Source organism: Tetrao urogallus, assembly GCF_951394365.1.
Source record: "Tetrao urogallus genome assembly, chromosome: 4".
Lineage (NCBI taxonomy): Eukaryota > Metazoa > Chordata > Aves > Galliformes > Phasianidae > Tetrao > Tetrao urogallus.
Genome location: NC_136817.1, coordinates 5,843,066 through 5,863,790, shown reverse-complemented (window position 1 = coordinate 5,863,790; position 20,725 = coordinate 5,843,066). Strand labels below are relative to the sequence as shown.

The following is a 20,725-nucleotide window of genomic DNA, read 5'->3' as shown; positions in this document are numbered from 1 at the left end:
AACCTGTTCCAGAGCCTCACCACCCTCACTGTCAAAGATTTTTCCCTTGTATCTAACCTATATCTACCCTCTTTGAGCTTGAATTTGCACTCTTTGATCTCTTTAATCTGTTCTCTCAAGTGCAGCTTGAAGGCCAAGACATAAACCCAAGAATCATGTCATTACAGAATAGGAAGCTGAAAATGGGCACAGGGCTTAACCAGGCAGTGCTTTTGAATCTGTTAATATATCAATTTATGTTGAGGTGTCCAGCTTCTCCACATCCTTCTTTAGAACAGAACAGTTCTACCTAACTGCTGGCAGGCCTCTGAGATAATCTTTATCAGGTACAGTGTAAAAGCAAGCTCACGTTTGCCTGAGCTGCTGAGCTGCCCCTTCCGCTGTGTGTTTGCAGCAGCAGCCTCATGAAGAACCAACACTGAGTGCCCCATGAAGAACTACATGAAGTGCTAGAACAAATGAAGAAGGGTACACGGGTCACAGTGTCAAGCCAAAAGGAAAAAGTGAATTTTAAGGAAAAGCTCCAACTCTACCAGCCCAACACAGAGCCTTTAGTTACATTTGCAGCGCCCTTCTCTAGTCAGACTCAAATTTCAGAGGCAGTACTATCACTTGGACTGTGCAGACTGGGAACTGTTTCACGTGTCACTATCTGTAATCACATATACATTGCCAATTTGCATGAGGTGGCATAATATTTGCCTCCTTAGAGTATCACAGGCTACCCTGAGCAGCATCGTTAGCTTCTGTCTGATAAGCGACTGCTAATTAGTGGGAGAGATGAGTTTCCGTGCTGTGATGAGCTCTGCCTTTGGTGATATTTCAGCTTGTGCATCAATTTTAGAAGGAAGACCCCCAATACTTTATTTCTGAAAACACTCGTGTACTCTAGAGGTTTTCAGTCCCTCATTCTCTACTGAGCAGTGATGTGTTCTCTCTAGACCAATTTTTCTGAAACTGGTGTATAGTAGGAGCACCATTCTCAGTGGTGCTGTATCACATAACGTTGGCTAGTGCTCCTGTCTGCAACAGGAATTACAGCACCAAGGTAAGTATACTGTATATTCTGATAAGTAACTAGTATTCTAATGCAGACTATGCAAACAGAGATTTGGAGCTTTTAACCTAATTTGTGGCATACATATTAAAGAATGTGCTCTATGCTTAGTAGAGATTACGCAGGGGTTATAATATGTAGAAACTGTAGTTCCAAAAGGCAGTTTTATTCTGCAACAGATCACTGTCATTTTACTGCATACTTAGGCAAAACTTTCTGGTTTAAAGGGTACAGAAAAAGAACTCACTTAAAATGTAGGTATCAGCCTCCGTAGGAAAAAAAAAGCATTTAACAGTGCATATGAAGTGCACGTCATTTATGTAGTATCAACAAACTGCAGTCTCTTCTTTAGAGAGGCCATTGCACTTGGCAAGCTATTCAGTGAGCAAGATAAACCAAAACAAATAGTGGATAGTTAGTGTACAGTTGCAGAACTGTGCAAGTGTGTTAGTCCATCAGGGGTGGGAGGCTAAGAAAAACCAAACGTGTTATTTAAGGTAGGGATGTATCATATGCAACTGGTTCTGAAGAGAGCAAACAAAAGAACATAGCATATTCAATACCAGTGTGTGACTGACGATACTTCTATTTCCCACCTACCTTGGGAATGCTGTCTGCATCTGGTCTGTCGATGCTGTTGTGCAGAAGTACTTCCATTTATTGATTAGGTCAGCATGCACCAACCCAGCAGTAGTTAATTGTATATCTGCATAATTAACATTGGATTATACAGAAGGATATGAGCGATCCTGCCTCAAAATAGCAAACTGAAATAGAAATTATTCGGATCCTCTTATTTTGAAAAGGGAGGAATTTTAGACCAAGGAAAACAGAATCTTAAAAAAAAAAAAAAAAAAAGCAAAACACAAGAAATGTATCAAAATGGACTGCTGCCCTGGGAGAAGAAAGCAGGAAGATAAATCTCCTTCGGTAGAATATTGATTTTTATACAGAAAGAAGGCAGATAATACTTAACCAAGAAGAAGGTGCCAGACGAGAAATGTGCTTGCAGCAGACCCTGATAGCTGCAGTCACCCAAACAGAGCCAGAAAAGGGACCAGCATTACCTTGCTGATACAGTCCGTTCTGAGAGACACTGTCAAGCTATTGTTTTCTGTTTTTTATCTTGATTTACTTTGGGATTGGGCGTGAAAATATCATTCATTTCAGGAATCTACTTTTTCTCTTTTTGAGTATGTTTTAAAAACATGAAAAAATGATTAAACAAGTTAGAATTTGGTGTACTTCGATGATAAAAGCAACTCTGGATTTTTTGAGAGAGAAGAAATGTTTTCCATCTTAATCTTAAATTTCTTTTAATTAACAAATCAATTTACTTATCATCTTCTCCTGAACCTGCACGCTATTGCATATTAAGATTAATATAATATAATATATATATAATATATTATTATTATATAATATATATATATAATATAATTAATATAATATATATTAATATATAATATTAAGATGCTTTAATCACAAAATAAACAAGAGAGTGAGGCAAAGCAGACTACGATAACAAAACAGAATAAGTAGAAGGTTTACCCCTATCCCAGGCTCACTCACAAAACACCAACAAAGCAGATCTCCAAAAGAGATCCTTCCCCTCTGGTAGCCAGCTCTTCAATAGGTCTAGGAGGGGTGCAGCCAGGCTCCATCCCTTCCGGCAGCACAGCTGAATTGCCTTCACCTGTGCTCCTCTGGCTGACTCAGTGCTCACCAGTGCTCAGTGCTCAGTGCTGTGGCTCAGCAGTTCCCATACAACTGCCTCTCCAGAAACACACACCATCATGGGGCAGGTGGCACTGGGGACTCACGCTCTTGCCCTTCACAGCAGTATGAATTCAGCTGGAAGGAAGGCAAAGGGGAACATCTTGATGCTGTCTATCATACTGTAGGCTTTCCATCGTTGTTTTTTCTGCCTCCTTAAATCAGAACAGTCTTATAGCACATCGCCCCATCTGCAATACTATATCACAGTTGTCATCCACAACATCTAAAGACCACTGTGGTGTTGCAAGTAAGCATTAACAGAATATTTTGTGTAATTACTTCTTCAAATCACCCACCCTGGCTGGGAACTCTGGAGCTCTGGGGCTATCTGTGGCCTCCAGCACATAGCTAAAAACTTCTGCAAGTAATTTCCAGTATGGCAGATGAAGGAAGCAAGCTCTTTCTGATAACTCTTGCAGTAATGCCTTGCATATGGTGCGTGCCCACACAGGAGAGGTCCAGACAGAGCAGATGTGACAAGAATCTGTGCTCAATATAGGAGGTGGCTATGGAACTGCAAATTGGTTTGACACTGATGCCAGGCCTGGACGCAGCGCTGCAGATGGGGCCTCACAAGAGCTGCGCAGAGGGGGACGATCACCTCCCTCTCCCTCCTGGCCTCCCCTTTTTTATTGCAGCTCAGAACACAGTTGGCCTTCCGGGCTGCAGGCGCACACTGCTGGCTCATGTGCAGCTTCTCATCCACCAGGACCCCCAGTCCTTCTCCACAGGACTGCTCTCAAGGGATTCTTCGCCCAGTCTATACAAACACCTGGGATTGCCCCAACCCAAGAGCAGCACCTTGTACTTGGCCTTGTTGAACCTCAACAGGTATGGCAATCCATACTTCTGTTCCATTCCAGTACTCTGTAGGGTGCCTCTGGGAGAGGAGACACTCTGAAAGAGCAGCAAGACTTTTTGGCAGGGCCCAGTGACAGCGCTCAGAGAGGAGACAGCTGACATAAAGTCCTTTGGATTACATGCAGAAGTGCCGACACGCTTCCAGAGGGAAAATGCTATGAATGTGAGCAGACTGGGCTATTCAGACAAGAATCAGTCTATATTCTGAATAATGACAACAGCTCTCTTTCAAAGCTTTATTAAAACTCATGTCTAGACAAATAACTGTTTCTCCTGATCAAAGTTCTGATGTATTAGCACATGTACAATGAAAGCCATAGTTTACTTTCATTTGAATTTTAGCCTTGGTGTACTCATATAAGGCAAGTGCCATCTTTTTGAGTGTGTACAAACTCAGCATAGTCAGTGCAAATTCTTTATTTGAAACAATGACCAATTTACAAGCTGGATCACAATTCTTTTTGCCACTAGAGCATGAACTGGTCTCTGTGGTTTACGGCTGCGAACTATAAAATTGTAGCAGTTATTTAAATCAAATTACAGTAGCTGCTTCTCCAGAGAACATCATTATCTCATATTTCTCATAAAATTAAAAAGGACTTCATAACAAATGAAATATTACAGGATACTTCAGTGCAAACGTTTCCTTTCCATCTAAGAAGCTCTCAGTTGTCCCACAAAGGATGACATACTCTTAAAATAGCACGCTGCCAAGATAGGCCATGAGAACTTTTAAAATTCAACGCTTAATACTTCTCAGAATTAGTTGCTCTGAATCAAACTGAAGGTCAGAAAGCCCTGATTACGTTACAGTACTTTTGTCAGAAGGTAACTGCAAATGGAGGAACTGACATTGCACCCACGTTAGAATAAAACAGGCACTGTTAAAAAAAAGTAAAACTCAACATCTGCCCATATGTCCCATTCAGCAAGACTGATGATGATAACACGGTAGTTTTTAAGGAGCAAACTGCTATGCCCCACCTAATACCAGCAAACCTGCATAAAATGCTGATCTATCCTTTCTCACAATTTTGAAATGACAGTCTTTAAAAATGAGTGAAAGGGAGAGACTTACAAGCATACGCGTTCAGAAAACAGAAGAGGGTCAACAGTAAACAAGTGCTGATCAGAAAGAAAATACTGTCATAAATAGTATGCACAGTGTTCAAGTGGTCTGATTAATACAATCTTACGTGTAGTGCAAAAAGAACAGTGAGTGTCAAAAATCAAATCCAACATTGATTTGTTGTGCTGCAGAAATCTAGCCATCTTTCATGAAGTTCCAGCAAAAACATTTTAAATAGCATAAATATATTCTGCAAATTTCCTTTCCTTTCTGAGCAGGCCTTTTGTTCCGTATGCTTTTAAAATGTGAGTTTTCTTAGACAGGGTTTTCCAAGTGCTGAGCACTTTCAGAACAATTGCTGCTTGATAAATAAAACAGTGCAGCAAAAGGTGTGCAGAGTCCAAATACGACAACAGATTACCTAATGTCCCTGAAGTACTTAATGTGAACAAAAATACACAACAATGCAAATGCTAATGTTTTTTTCAAACCATCAACAATTTTATATTTGTTAATAGTGTTCTTGTGACATAAAATAGCCATTCCCTAGGAAACACTGAAAAAAAAAAATATATATATATATATATATATATATATATATAAATTGCTTACTTTAGGAAAACACAGCCAGAAAATTTGGAAGAGGAAAGATGGGTTTGGATCTTGCAGCCCACATACCTCCCACAAAGGAAGTGCCTGGAAGCACTGAAAAAGCTTTATGCTTTCAGGTGTAGTAGACACATAAAAGAGAAGAAATACATAAAACAAAACAATTACTGTGTTTTCTTTCAGTACAGCACTGTTCTGTGTTTTATTCCAGTAGTACCACCAAGCTCTATGTCCAAAAGCTTTACAGCAGACTGGCTGTAAAGACTTAGCAATCAGTGACTTCAGCTTCAGCAAAGTCAGTTGGGAAGTTCCCTTTGACCTTGCAACAGCAGAAATTCAGCACCATACCTATTGCACGCATCCATTCCAAGTTACTGTTGCTCACAAACGATTCCCAAGGTGTGTCTGCATATAAACACATGCTCTTCGTGGGGCAGTCTTTGGAAAAAAATATGAACTGTATCTTCAAGAAAGTTTACACAGAAACACTAAATGGGATCAGGCAGTCAGGAACAGAATGGCCTTGTACCAATCACCACATGAATGCATGAAAGGGCCTGGTCTCCACTGGAAAAATTGGTAATTAGAAAGCAAACAAAATTAAATCCCATAGTTTACTTTTGAAACTTTTTTTTTTTTTTTTTAAAGTGCAATTTTATAATTATTGAAGGAGAACATCCTGTATCATCTGAGCAGGCGCAGTTGGGCACCAAGCAGCTAACTTATAAAGCGTGTCACCATTGTTTGTAAATACCGGGCAGGCAGAAAAACCAAGATGCCTCTTTTCAGGAGCTCAAGGTGAATAAAAGGAATTTAATGCAAGTCCCTGCTTTTTTTTTTTTTTTTTCCTGCCCTCACCCTCTTTCAAACTAAAACCAAAGTGAGTGATTTGAAGATAAACCGATACGATCAGTGAACAGAAATGTATTTTGGACTCAGACAAGGAAATAAGCTTGCACCACAAGTGTCTGAAATCACACCGGTCAGGTGCGAAGTTCCTCATGCTGTTCTTACCTCTCGTTCTAGATATATATTGCTTCTAAAACGTTTCCAGCCGCATTCCTTGAGGGATTTTGCCCTTGCGTGTCTCCTTTTGGATACGGGCAAATGCATTTTGCAGAGATGCTTACCACAGCGGTGAGCACCAATGTTAGACAACTAAATGCTGACATTTTCATGAGTTTATCACAAAATCTCAAGTCCTTCATTAAACAAGTATTTTTTCAGTAACCATGGAAAGGCGAGTCACAAGGTGTTCCTGTATTACACTGCTAGTGAAGCTCTGCTCTTTAATATGAAGATAACCTCAATCTGTTATCAGTGTCTTTTTTTAGATGGCTGCCATGTTGACTTTGCTTGGTCTCGATGAGCTGTGCAGCTAACACAGCTGATTACCTCCATAGGACACCTTATGTAGATATGACTACTTGAGTAACACTTCCAGGGAGCCATCCACGCATCAACTCTCCGTAGACCTACATGACTTATTTTTTCCAATCTACTAGATTCCAGATTTGAATATCTATACATACACCGCAGTCTTCCTTAAAAACTACTAGGTAATAGTAAGTTCCTTAGTTCCAAATTAAATATGGGTCAGATAATGAAGTAACATGCTATTAACCCTAAAGAAACTTGTCCTTCTAATGCTTTCTTTCCAGACTTACTCTAAATAAGGTCCTTTTTATTGTCTGTCTGCAATACAAAAGACCACTTTCTTTCCACTCCTGGCATATATGTCTACCTTTTTTTTAATATATGCCCCAACTGCTGTAATACTAAAAGTTATACTGGGATAGAGTCACATGCTCTCCAGTAGGAAACATCCTACCGTATGCAGGAGGTTCTTAAAATATCAAAGAAATTATAACACAGTAAAACAGTTTGTGTGACTGTCATTGTAATTTCACAGCACCCTTTATTTTTTTTAATTTGGATATAACACCCTCCAACTTACGCTCACAGATAAATTTAGACTTGATCCCCAGAATAAAAATCCGCACAAAATTGAGAATCCGAGCACAGGTACCTTCTGCATTTCACCCTCTTCATCATCCGATTACTGGAGTTTGCAGGATTATTAATGCAGCTGTGTGTCTTCAAATTACTACAAAGCAAGACATCCTGTATATTTGCAACTGTTTTCCTTACAAACTTGAGGCGAAGTCGGAGACAGACAAACAAATGCAAGAAAAAACCTGCAGGGTTCTGACTGCAAATTTTCATAAGATGCTTAAGGGCTTTCCTATCTTTAAAATACACCTTAAAGTTGGTTCTTGACAAGGAGGAAAAAAAAAAAAAAACAAAACAAAAAACCCCAAAAAAACACCTACCCACTCACTGGCATCTTCATTCACTGGAAAAGGGAAAACTACTTCCCTTGTGCCTAAACAGGCTGGTCCCAAATGAAATGGAAACATTTCCACTTTCTTTAATGGCCTTTTCAATCACAATGCAGCTCAGCAAACAGGCTTTGTAAAAGTAATCTATTAGGATTTTATTTGGCTACCGGAGCGCTGCCTCTTGGGCAATAATTCAAATTCACCAGACAGTATTTGCAAAAATAATGGAAAATAATGACTGTGAAGGAAGAAAATGAAAACCTGTTTTGTGTTCAGTAAATTCGATGTCCTACATCAAATACTACCAGTGACTTCCAGGTGGCCACTACAGGTGACTCCAGCCTAGAAAACGCTGAGGTAAATGTTTCTTGGAAATACTCCTAATCCAAAAGAGCAAATAGTATTAATGTATTAGCAATTACTCTGCCATACATCATGATAAATTAAAGTCAAACCGAGAAGAAAGTGCCAATAATCCACATACATGCTTTGCTATGATAGTCTCCTGGTAAGGCTTAGCGGCAAGTACAATATGTATTTTTAAAAGAGCTCCACCTGATTTTCCTGCTATGCATAGATTCAGGAGTAACTATCATACATGGCTTTCATATATAACACACGTGTCATTTGCCAATGCTGTGTCATCAGAACTCAGTTCAGCAGAAGGCTCAGGAGCGGGCTCTGCTGGAAGTGCTGGTGTTTGAGGAAGGTCTTCTTCCTTGGTGTCCAACTGCACACTTTCCTGTGACTGACCGTCCATGCAGTCCTTTTTGGACGGCGGGTGAACCGACACTTTTATTGCAATCTGTTGCGGTGGCTCATGCAGTGATGATGCATCAGAGTCAGCTGTGGGAGAGTCACTGCGCTTCAGAGCATTCGGGATCGTGTAGAGCTCATCTGTTTCAGCGGTTTCCTGGCCTTCTGCTGTCTGCCGTACAAAATTCTGTCCTTGCTCCTCCAGACCGACGACCTCCATAATTTCTTCCATTATAGTCCTGCAGTTCATGATGAGAGGTGGCAAAGGCACACTCCGAGCAAGCTCTTCGATATAGCGAGCAAATTCCATGGTCTTGAACTGTGTTACTTTGGCAAGCTCGAGCGTTTTGGCTGAAGTGATAATTGGGATACGTTTCGCAATCTCAAAGGCCTTCTGGAGTTTCTCTGCTCCTTCTGTTCTGAAGAATTCATTGATTGCTTTCTCCGTTTTCTTCAGGTGACTGCTCATCATGCACAGCCGCGTAATGTTCAGTATCATAACAATGGTGAAAGCTACAAGGCAGACAATCATGTAGTAGATTCCCATATCTCCGGAAGTAAAGACGACCCTCAGAGTCACAGTATTGTTAACACTGCCGTGCATATTAGATGCGACACACGTGTATTTACCTCTGTCTTCAAAAGACACGCTGGTAATGTTTAGGAGCCCATTGTCAAGAAACCACCATTTTCCTGCTGGAAAGGAGAACACATAACTTACTTAGAAGCATCTCGTTCACGTGATTAGCATAGTTTAAATGTCAGCTTTGTCAACTGGCCTCAGATTTTGGAAAAGAGAAATCACATTGATGAGAAAACAAAGAATTTGCCGTCACAAAAGGGTTTCTCCCGGAGATCTCCTAGCTAGTTGACAAATCACGGACACTGACTCCAAATCTATTATAATTTCATGCCTTAAAAGAGTCTCATAAAAATTAGTCAATACATATGACATCTACAAACATCTTACAGACAGACAAAAGGATGGCAGCTTATCCCAGAGAGCCTCCCAAACACATGCCCCACGTCCTCAAAGAACAATAACAAGATTGTGGGACAGAAAAATCTACTTGTTTTGTTCCCTGACAGTGCATTTTATTGCATCTTCATTGGGTTATTTTTGGTGTTTTGTTACAGTAACCTATGTAATTCTGTTAAAGTAAACTTAAAAAAAAAACAAACCAAGAATTCCAGAGGTACAGACTCAAGTATCTTCCACCTCCTTAACACAGCCCCAAGCCATTCCTGATAGGCATCTATTGAAGTCAATGATGGAGTTTCTATTGTCTTCCACAGCAAGGGATTTCAGGTGCTTACCTATCCTTACTATTAAAGTTCTTTTTCCTTAAATCTAACTTAGCTTGCTGTAATTTCTATCTATTGAAGTAGCTGACCAAAGACAGCAGATCTGTGATGAAAGGACTAAAATAACAGAAAACTCCAATGCAGTGGATATAAATTCACATTGCTGCAGTCCTGCTGTAGGCTGGTGCACATCTTATATCTACATTTATTTTATCTTTTCCATCAAAGTTCTTCTGTTGTTGTTCAAAAGATTCTTCTACTTTTTACCTTATTTCTTTCCAGGAAGAATCTTTGGGCAATTTTTAAACTCAACAGTCCAAAAAAACCATTTTTAATACATAGCAGGTATGGGCTTTTGTCATAGTTTGGTTTTGTTTTTCCTAATTAAACACACATAGAATAAATAAAATATTAGATTTTAAACCAGAACTTCACATAGAAGAAATCACTCCAATCAGTTGAAGATGGGGAAATTTTGAGTAAAACTGTTTTACAGTAGATGTGTCAACATCTGTAACACTTCCTTTTCCAGTTCTGGGTTAAGATGTACAGTACTGGCTGCTGGGCATTTCTTTGAATTGCAGTGTTGGCAAAGTAGGTCTTTGTTCACTGTAAACTGACAAGACATCTTGCTGATGTGTTCTGGCTCCAACTACTACAGATGAGATAACAGCACTGAACTGTGATTCAAAGACCCTGGCAGACAATGTAAGCCACATGTGAAAACAATAAGTAGATAAGGTGTCATAGCTGTATTTTTTTATAACAGCTGAACACCTTTTTCAGCCTAACCACACATATGCATCTTCTGCTAGGGAATGTTTCTTACGTGAACCGTATTCTTAAAGAAGTGCAGTGCTGAAAGTCCAAGATGAAGTTACATTTCCTTACGCCACATTTGCATTTTCATTGAGTTGCTCAAAGTTTTTGCTTATCTACCTGAATGCTTGTGTTAGCAGCTACCTCTCTGTCAACTACACTAAGATCAAAAGTTAGATGCCTAGCTAAACAGGAAAGCTTCTATTGGTAAGCCCTAGCAAAACTCTCTATGTGGTCCTATCACCATGCACACATTACATCGGCTTAACTAAGTCAAGCAGCTTCTTTCTCCAGCTCTATAGAAAATATAAAACATAGAAATGTAAAATACAGTCTGTTCTGTAATAAGTTGTTATAGATACGCTGTTGTAGCACTTATAGTTGGGTCAATCATTTCCATAATTCCGTAACTCCATAGAGTTGTCCCTCAGTTCAGCTGTTATTTAGACAAGCTGTCCTGCAATTATTATAAATTATTAAGAGTTTATTTCATCGCGCTGTGAACAAAGCAGTCAGTATTTTTGTCAGCATTACAGGAACAAAAGGAACAAAACACCTTCCATCTCCCCCCCACTAAATGTTCCCTAAAAGTACAAGTACAATTATCCACCAAACCTTCCTTTTACCTAAGGACAACAAGCTCATGCGAAATGAAAGTCTCTGGCAAATACAGCAGACCTAGTGCAGCCAGAATGGCTCACACTTGGCTCGTCCATCTAACTGCTGCCCGCTGTGGGAACTGTTGAACCATGGCCTGAACCACTGATTGATCACCTGAGTCAGCCCAGGGAGCACAGGTGAAGCTGTAGACCCCGTTTAAGGGCTGACTGCCACTGGGGAAGGGTCTCTTTCTGGGGATCCCTCCTCTGTGGAGTCCTTCCTGAGAATCTGGATCTTCGGATTCAGGTGAGCATAGAATCATAGAATCACAAGGTTGGAAACAACATGTAAAATCATCTAGTCCAACTGTCTCCTCATCACACCATTGCCACTAAAAGCACTAGAGCATTCCTTCCCTGTTTGTTTTTTTTTCCCCATTTTCACTACAACCATCTTTCCAGCTGTAACACCAACTATAACATGCCCCTACATAGACTTTTTCATTGGTTATTCAGAGCATCTCCTGTTTCTCACACACGTCAAGGTACATAAAAATGGGGAGAGCAAGCAAGAAGTTACTTTCTTTGAAACTGTGCCAATGAACTCTTCCCATATGCCACGAAAATCTTTCCTTGAGCTGGAAAACAGCTTTTCTGTCTTCCATGGTGTCAGAGAAGAACAAAGAGGAGAGAATGAATAATAGGATCAAACCTGAAGTCTTCCACTGAAAAGAAGCCTGCCTACAGTATAAGCATTTCAGCTTCTTGCTACGGTTTGCTATAAATAACACACTACAAAAAAATTTTCTTCTGAGATGTACACAACATTTATAGCTGTATAATCAAAGAATATTAGGATGTTACAATCACAAAATAAACAAGAGAATTGGGCAAAGCAGACTATGATACCAAAAGAGAATCAATAGAAGGCTTGCCCCTATTCTGGGCTCGCTCACAAAACACCAGCAGAGCAGATCTCCAGAAGGGATCTTTCCCCCCAGTAGCCAGCTCTTAAATGGGTCTAGGAGGCAGCACAGCTGAATTGCCTTCACCTGTGCTCCTCTGGCTGACTCATGGCTCGCCTCAGGTGATCAATCGGAGGTTCAGGCCGTGACTCAGCTGTTCCCATACAATAGCAGATACGATTCGTATATTTTCCTGCAGGAAAATACCAGTGTGCAGTTATTAAATTAAGGTTAATTTTTAGTTAACTTGCTGAAATCAGAAGTGTCTCAAGACAGGCTACATTGCTGATAATATTAAAAACCTTACCTTTATTCTCTTCCTCTTGGAGCAGGCGGCCGTTGGAATTGTACCATCTGTAATGTGGACTAGGGCTACCTTGGACATTGCAGTCAATCAAGGCACTACTCCCCTCCTTGACTATGATGTGGTCGATGTGGGAGATGACCACAGGCACAGATCCTGTGTTTGTGCCAGTGCGGTTGAAAGTGCTATTAGTCACATCCTCAGCAGTTGTCAGAGCTGCTAGTAAGATGACAAGGCGTATGGTAGGCAGAAAGCACGGAGAGTGGTGCCTGCTCAGTATGTTCATTTTCCTTCAGTGCTATACGCAGCTGGCTGGAAACTGGAGTTGGTTCTGTACAATGTAGGCCCTTGAGGTGAGGAGGTCACAAGAGAGCCTTATTTTGATCCATGCAATTTTTTTTTTAATATCCTAAAAAAAATAAGTAAGTATAATGAGATGGCCCATATAAACAATCCATTAGATGTGCTCCTTTAAAACAGTGACACATCCATTAATGCATTTCACAATCATCAGCTCAATGTCTTGTCTAAATGCTAATGTTATCAGGCCTTTTTCTTACTGGAAAAAGATGCATACATTTTCCTGTTGTTCAGAGCAGCAGGCGTAGGAGAAAGCTTTTATCACCTAGACACTTAGCAGCAATTTAGCTACAGCAGCAGCTACAATTTTATTCCAAAAGTTCTACAGGTTTTTTTTTCTTTTTTTTTTTTTTACACCTGCAAAATCAACAGGGGAACAAAGGTACAGCACATTAGAGCTGTCACTACCAGTTCAGTGCTGCAGCTCTGTCATGCACAGTCTTAGTTGAAATGTGGAACGTGTCAGAAGGAAGAACCACTCCAGGAAGGGGTTTTTGGAGCTGCTGTTAGAGCCCTTAGCATTCAGTTTTGTCTGAATACAGTAGAGCATACAACAGAACATCTAAAACCATTCCCTTTTTTTTTTTTCTTTCAGATTTTCTGAGATAAAATGTAACATGGAGGAGATATGTAAAAGAGGGTACTTAGTAGTTCATAAAGTCATTTTTAGAGCACATTTGGAAAGAAAAATATTTGCTATGACATACTTATGGGCAAGGTTGCCTTGAGGTACAAATGAAGCTGGGACTTTTCTATTCCTTATGTGGCCTTAAGTATTTTGCTCGTTCCGTTTTTGCAAGCTCTCACAACAATATTTTTCCTCAACTAACCATCTACAACGAGCCCTTTATTTAACAATGACTTCAGTTTGTAGACAGAGGAGAGGGAGTTACAAATGTGCTCTCTACTGGCCTTATTATGCTCCCAGAGAACACAGTGGGCATTTGCCACTGACTGATGGCACAACGTTGACCTCAAGATGAGCACCTCTCAAAATTTTACTCAGAGTGAGTGAGGCGCTGGAACAGCTGCCCAGAGAGGCTGTGGATGCCCCGTCCATCCCTGGAGGTGTTCAAGGCCAGGTTGGATGGGGCCCTGGGCAGCCTGGGCTGGTATGAAATGGGGAGGTTGGTCGCCCTGCACGTGGCAGGGGGTTGGAGATTCATCATCCTTGAGGTCCCTTCCAACCCTGGCCATTCGGTGATTATTAGTTGGAGCAATCTATCTGCAATCTAAACATAGGTCACAGTTAGTATCCAACAAACTTGCCCTAAGTGAACATTTCACTTGCAAAACTGTTTACATTGTACTGAAGATTCGTTTGATGTCATGGTACCTCATCTGCTTTAGCATGGAGAAATGACTGCTGAAAAAGTTAGGCAAATTACACATAAACAAGGAAAACTAAAATAAAAGCCTCTTCTTTACTCAGAAAGAAAACAACATTACTGTCTTTCACTGGTTCAATTTGTCTTAGGCTGTTTTCTTCTCCATTCCCTATTCTCTGTAATGCAAAGAAGTTGATTTTGTACAAATGGATACAGCTGTTACTAAAAGAGCAGATTAGTTTTCTCTAATCTGTGGGATGGATCATTACTGGAAACAAAAAGCTATGTTTTTGGCTTTTTTTCTTCTGAGAACCTGCATGAATGGTATGGATGTCTATCATTGCTTCAAGTCTGCCCTCATTTTCTCTCAGTTTTCCTAAATACTGAACGTGGAAATACCTGCCTTGATGAGGCAGAATTATTTTTAACCTTAAATTAACATGCAAATCTCATTTGTCCTGTCCACGTAAAACCACATGAACAATCACTTCAGAAATCCATTTCCCTCTGTGCAAACTGTGAAAAGTCTAAATTCTAGACATTCTCTATAGATAGGCACAGTGTGTCTAAATCTCTGCCTTGGAAAAAGTCCTTCAAATCTGCTTATTCACTTCAACAACTATTTACATCTAATTTCTACTATTCCATCAACCTTGGAGACAGTCATTCTCTATGGTTACATAGATTCAGTCTATAAAATGTTTGTGTACAGTGTTATAGATCTGCATTGCACCATAGAGAAAAGCCAAAAGACATGTCACACTTCCTGGCAAGGGAAGGAGGAACAAAGACTGGCTGGTACAAGACAATGGGAAGGGCAAAGGAACAACATAAACTGCTCAAGCTTTTATTGCTAATTACTGACTGCAGCCTGTTCTTGTTGTATTTGAGCATTATTTTCTGATGGCAGAAAAATCTGTAGCAATCCAAACTGTTGTTTGGTACAGAAAATAATTTGAATCCTAGACAGAAATGAAACATCACGCAGCAGGTGAACAGGACCCTCAATCTATTGGGAAGCTCAGTTTGGTTGGTGGCTTTGGTGGCCCAGTGAGTCCCTGCTGTGCTGGGCTGCTACGGATGGATGTTTTGGAAAGTGTGTGGTGGCAGAAATGGTGTGAGGATACCTGTTCTGTGTGTTTACCTGTGCTTAACACAGAGCACATGAAAGCAAAATCTGCACCTTTGTGTAGTGGTAACAAATCTGACTGGTTAGCGTGGTCAAAGGGGCTGTTTACTTGCCTGAAAATAACAGCTGCTCCCTCCTTCTGGCACAACGCAAGTGAATCACACATAGATGCAGTAAAAGTTAAGATACAGAGACGAAATAATTGACATCTACTGTGGGAAATTAATACCTACTTGTGTTACTCTTGGGAATGTACTTTCTCATGTATGTTCCTGGAATGCAGAATGCTATGAAAGCACTTAATGCCTTCACAGGTGCATATCTGCTTGAAATAAATACAGTCTGATGGCTGCTATGAGCAATAACCAAGCAGGAATCTTAACACAGAATGTTTGGGAGTGGTGGCTGCTGCTTTCATGTGCCATCCAGGGAAGGGCTATTGATGGTCATCTGGTTTTATCTGAAGAATCAGAGAGAAATCTCTCTGAAGAACAGTGTTTTAAGATGCTAGTTTAGACAAATGTTCCTAGGCAACGAAGAATAGGAGATCTTTTCTTTGGTGTGCATCCTACGCACTGTTAGTGGATGACAAAAAAAAAATATAGAGGAAACCAAAGGTTTTCTCAGCTCCACCTAATAAGAGAAAGTTAAAGGGTAGCCACTTGGGTAACTATCCATCCTGGACCCTCTGCTAAGCTGCTGTGCGGGACCAAAAACGTTGTAGTCAGGTTTGGAAAGCAGGAAGGAGAATTGGAAACAGTAGAAAATGTGCTGACACCAGACTGTGGTGCAAAGGGAGATGTCCTGAGAGTTTCCATCCTGCTTTTGCCTTATGCGCAGCAGCAGCTGAGGATGTTAAGGAAAGCAACTCTGGGAGTCACTGCTTTCTTAAACATAAGGGATGCAATGGGCTTTGATTCAATTCACAACTAAAAGGCAGGCTCAGGGCACTGAAACAGGACTGCTAGTGATGTCAGCCCACTTCTAGTGAAGACACATGAGAATCCAGGGTATGGCAGAAGTGGGCACAGTGATAATTGCTCTGGTTCTTGGCCATGACAGGTTTTACTGAACTGTGGCCCATAATGAAAACTATGAAGGCTGCCAAATTCATAACCTTTTAATTTCACTCTTGGTCAGAGAACAGCTAGACTGGCTAGACTAAAGACTCCTGCAAGAACTCCTTAAGACTGAGAGCAACACAGGATGCTTGTGAAGGGGGACATCGTAATACAGGGTATTGCTCAAAAACAGCACAAGATGAGCTACGTGAGGGAACTGCAATAGGCTTTTCTTCTAAGTGACAGGACAGCTGTCTCTGTGGTGCTATCTCTGCCTTTTTATCTAGAGAAGTTGCCTGGAATAGGCTTGAGAGCAAGCACAGCCGCAGGCTGATGGTATCAGTCCTGACTGTGAAATGGACCAAAACTGAGACTAGAACTTCTCTGTCCAAAGCCACTGATGGTCTTAACAGAAGACACTTGTAGCAGACTGGCTGGAAACACAAATGACTCAGAGAAATGTTCTGACTGACCGTTTACTTTTTCACATCATAGATGACTTTGCTTCCCAGTATTACTGCTGCAAAGGAAAAGTACTGTGAGTGAGGTGCTACATTTTAAAGCACTGCATTTGTGCAGAATGACATGACAGCACAAAAGAACGTAAGTCAGTGATGCATACCTTTTCCTGGCTTGCATGCTCCTGTAAGACTTGCCTGTTCTTGTACTTGGAATAATGTATAATCCTATTAACTGTGAGGTTATTCAATTCAGAAGTGAAGCACAAGAAGTCAGTTCAAATGCATAAATTACAGACCTACAACTTTAACATCTCAATGCTGTCTTGCTTAGTTTTTAAGTGACCAAGAAAATGAAATGATTTTCACTTTATAAATAATAATCAAGAATGATGCTTCAAAACAAAATTAATGCTAATGTTTTTTTTAAACTACATATTACATTTCCTCTTCAGGCCAATCCATCTCTTAGTTGCCATGGGCAATGCCTTTTCAAAGTGGGCAACAGTAAAAGCTAACAGGTGTCACTGGAACAGGAATGCAAATGAAGGAACACTGTTTCATCATAATGACACACAAGCTGGAAAGTTCATTGCCAGTTCCTAGGAGAGTGAAAACTACCTAATGAAAAGATTAAGCTATTAGGGTCCAGATAGCAGATGAAGAGAAATACAACTCATATACATCTTGCAGCAACTTCCTGACCTGTATCTCTAGTCATTTGCTAGTCAATAAAATACTGCAGCTTGGTTCTCAAAAAGCTGTTTTTCGTTCTTTTGGGGAGGATTTCAATCCTTCCCAACTTCACTGTCTTCCACTTTCCTAGCTACTGTGTCAAATAGGTGACACGCTGGCAGCATTTGTAGGTTGAAAAGCTTTCTTCTGCCCATCTAGACTGCAGCTTCCAGCTGGGCAGCAATTCCCAGCTAGGTGTGTTTTAGTCTCTTTGGCTACATGCAGCTGCCTGGAAAGCTTTCAGAAACTTCTTGTCAAGGCTGTGATGCTGCCCTGGCCCTACTGGCAATGCCACTTGGTGACACACTTGCTGCCTTCAGGCACGTGATGTGAGGGTATGAGGGACACAGACCCAGGCTCCTCTCACCAGGAGCACAGATCACAAACAAGGGACACAAGCTGCTACAACAGAAATGATGGCTGTCTGTGTAGAAAGTTTAAACGAGGAGGTCAGTCAAAGCCCAGAATGGGGCAGTGTGCGAAGCTGACTCAAGTGATGGCAAATAATTGTATGCCTTTTTAATACCTTGGCTAAACACAGTCCTGTGAACAGCAATAAATGTGCATCTTGCACTGTGTTTCGATACAGGAATTTGAGAATGGGTTTCAAGATTGCTGAAAAAAATGAACAACTGATGTTTGCGACTCCATTGTCAGTCAACATAAACACATCACCTGCGGATTTTCAGATAGAACGTACGGATTCTATGATCAGACATTCAACCAAGTGTGATCGTGTCTTTACCAGACTTCTACCCTCTCCTACCAGAGAGACACACCTCTCGTTTCACAATCACACTTTACTCATGTTGTTGTCTGAAAAGTGCATTCATTGCCTGGCGTGCAATAAGTCAATCATCACACACTCAGGAGAGACGCTGCTTGTTTATTTCAGGGTTGTGGAAGCCTGAGTGCTCAGTAGTTTCCCACAGATCACGCACCATACAATTAATGCAATTAATTAATTGCAAGAAAGCAATAAGCGATGTGGTTACCCCATGTTCTATATTTGTGACAAAAAATGTCCTACAAACATTTCCTACAAGGCAAATCCAGACTCTTGGGGCAGAGAAGGAAGGATACGTCATTCTATTCAGCGATGGTAAAAATATCCTCCAGATTATGCCTTTACAAGCCTGTAAATATTTTAGAAGTCTTACTGCAAGTAAGTATTTTTACCGTAAATCTCTCCTCATTATCGTTCCTCTTTGTTCTACTTCATGCCTCGGTATTGCAAAACTAGCCAGCATATGAAATCCTGGAGAATTTAAACCCTCGTCACCCTAAACACTTGAATGGTTCCATTGATTTGGCCATGTTTTTAAGTGATCTGGTGGCTGTTCCCCTCGCTCCAACAAATGCTCAAAGACCCTAATCCATTAACCTAAAAGTGAACAGATGGAGTCCAATGTTAGGTAATTACTGAGAGATTATTTAAAAGTACCTCAAGAATGCCAAACCTCTGAAAAGTTCCCTTCTGATGTTGCAGTGCCTGTAATCCCAGGATCAAATCTTTTTTTGTTAAGAAATACGCCAAATTAAAACAAAACACAACTGTTGAGGCAACTTGGACATTTAACTTTTCATTAGATCAGATGTCGTATATGTGCACATTTTTATACGGAATGAGCAATTCAATTGTTTTCTCTTGGAGGTAATTTTAATGACTGCAGTAAAGACAATATTTTATATTTAGCGGAGAAGCTTGCTGTTTTTAAATCAGCACAAGTACTGCGATGGAAATGTCTTTCTACTGAGCTATGGGCTACCTGGATCCTAGAGCAGATAGAATGCTATCAGTAGCAGAGACTTTTAAAAGCCCAGCTCACATTTGATTAGGTACGAGCTCTTGTCAGGATTTTCCAAGTAAATGCCTCTTTCATGATGATGATTTAGATTTACTTAGCATTTGTATTTATTAGGAGGCTGTATAATTCCTACTCAACCTTGTTTTGTATACAAAGCTATTATTCCAGAAACACCTGTACAGCTTTAAGAGGCTCAACTCCCTGCAAGCTTTCAGCATAGCTGCTGTTTTACTGTTAGCAATAAACGCAGATGGTTCAATGCCTAGAAGTTCCCTTTGTTGAGAAAGAAGGAGCAAAAAGATGCAGAGATCTGTCCCACACTTCCACACCCATCTGCACACTACCTGGCCTCACCAAGTTTTGGGTTATCTTCCCTTTTCTTTACTCACCTCTTACCTTCTATTTATACCAGCACATTGCAGGTATTATTTTACTAACAGCTTAAGTAACCAATGTCAGCTAAAACAACAGATCTCATGTGCTCTTGGGATGGCTTATCTATTCTGAGTGCTAGGAACACAGCCATGTGGAATGGGGTCCAATTCATTGCCATTTGCTTTTTCTTCAACTGGCAAAACTGACCATCCTTTAGATACGTCTGCTTGTTTTCTTTCTCCAAATGATGAATAAAAAGTCTAAATGTAGGCAATGTAGCCCTTTGCAAGGCTCAAGACTTCTCTACTTTTTAAATTCTACATTTCCTATGTGCTTCGAGTATTTTCAATTCACTGCATACAGTTTTCATTAGAAACAATATTTTAACAGAAGGCTCCCATTTATAAAGCAGAATGAAAAATAGGAAGAAAACAGTGTAGAGTATGACTAATTCATCTGTGTCGTCATAGAACTGCAAGATGCATACATTTACCCATTTTTAATGACTGGCTTAAGCATGCATTGGCTTCTGGGATTCACTGCAAAGAGGTTACAGGTGGATGCTGTGATTAAGACAGGCTAAACTTGTAAAGGGGGAATCTAGCCAGTCATAGCTGAGTGCAACAGAAAAGGATCACTTCAGATTAAAAGTGCTCTGCCTATTTACTCTACAAGTATCAGAAAGGAACAGCAAGTGGTATTCAAAGGAGTTTGCCTCACACCAGACAGAAACTTGAGCCTTGCTTGTACACCAATGTGATCAATTTAAGACTAGAGGGAATGGCTTCAAGCTGCGCCAGGGGAGATTCAGGCTGGACATTAGGAAATACTACTGCTCTGAAAGAGTGGTCAGGCACTGGAATGGGCTGCCCAAGGAGCTTTGTGGAGCCACCAAGCCTGGGGGTGTTCAAGGAACAGCTGGATTTTGTGGTGAGGGACATGGTCTAGTGAGAACTATTGGTGATAGGTGGATGGTTGGACGGGATGATCTTCAAGGTCCTTTCCA

The 20,725-nt window shown here is 40.6% G+C and overlaps 1 protein-coding gene across 1 annotated transcript; it reads right to left on the bottom strand.

Annotated features, from left to right (window-relative positions):
* Window positions 1-8,309: 8,309 nt before the first annotated feature.
* Window positions 8,310-12,751, bottom strand: MFAP3L (microfibril associated protein 3 like; the record flags this gene model as incomplete). Its single annotated transcript, XM_079534980.1, has 2 exons — window positions 8,310-9,169; window positions 12,469-12,751. The coding sequence occupies 2 exons, from the start codon at window positions 12,749-12,751 to the stop codon at window positions 8,310-8,312; spliced, it is 1,143 nt and encodes a 380-aa protein (XP_079391106.1).
* Between the last annotated feature and the right edge of the window lie 7,974 nt (window positions 12,752-20,725).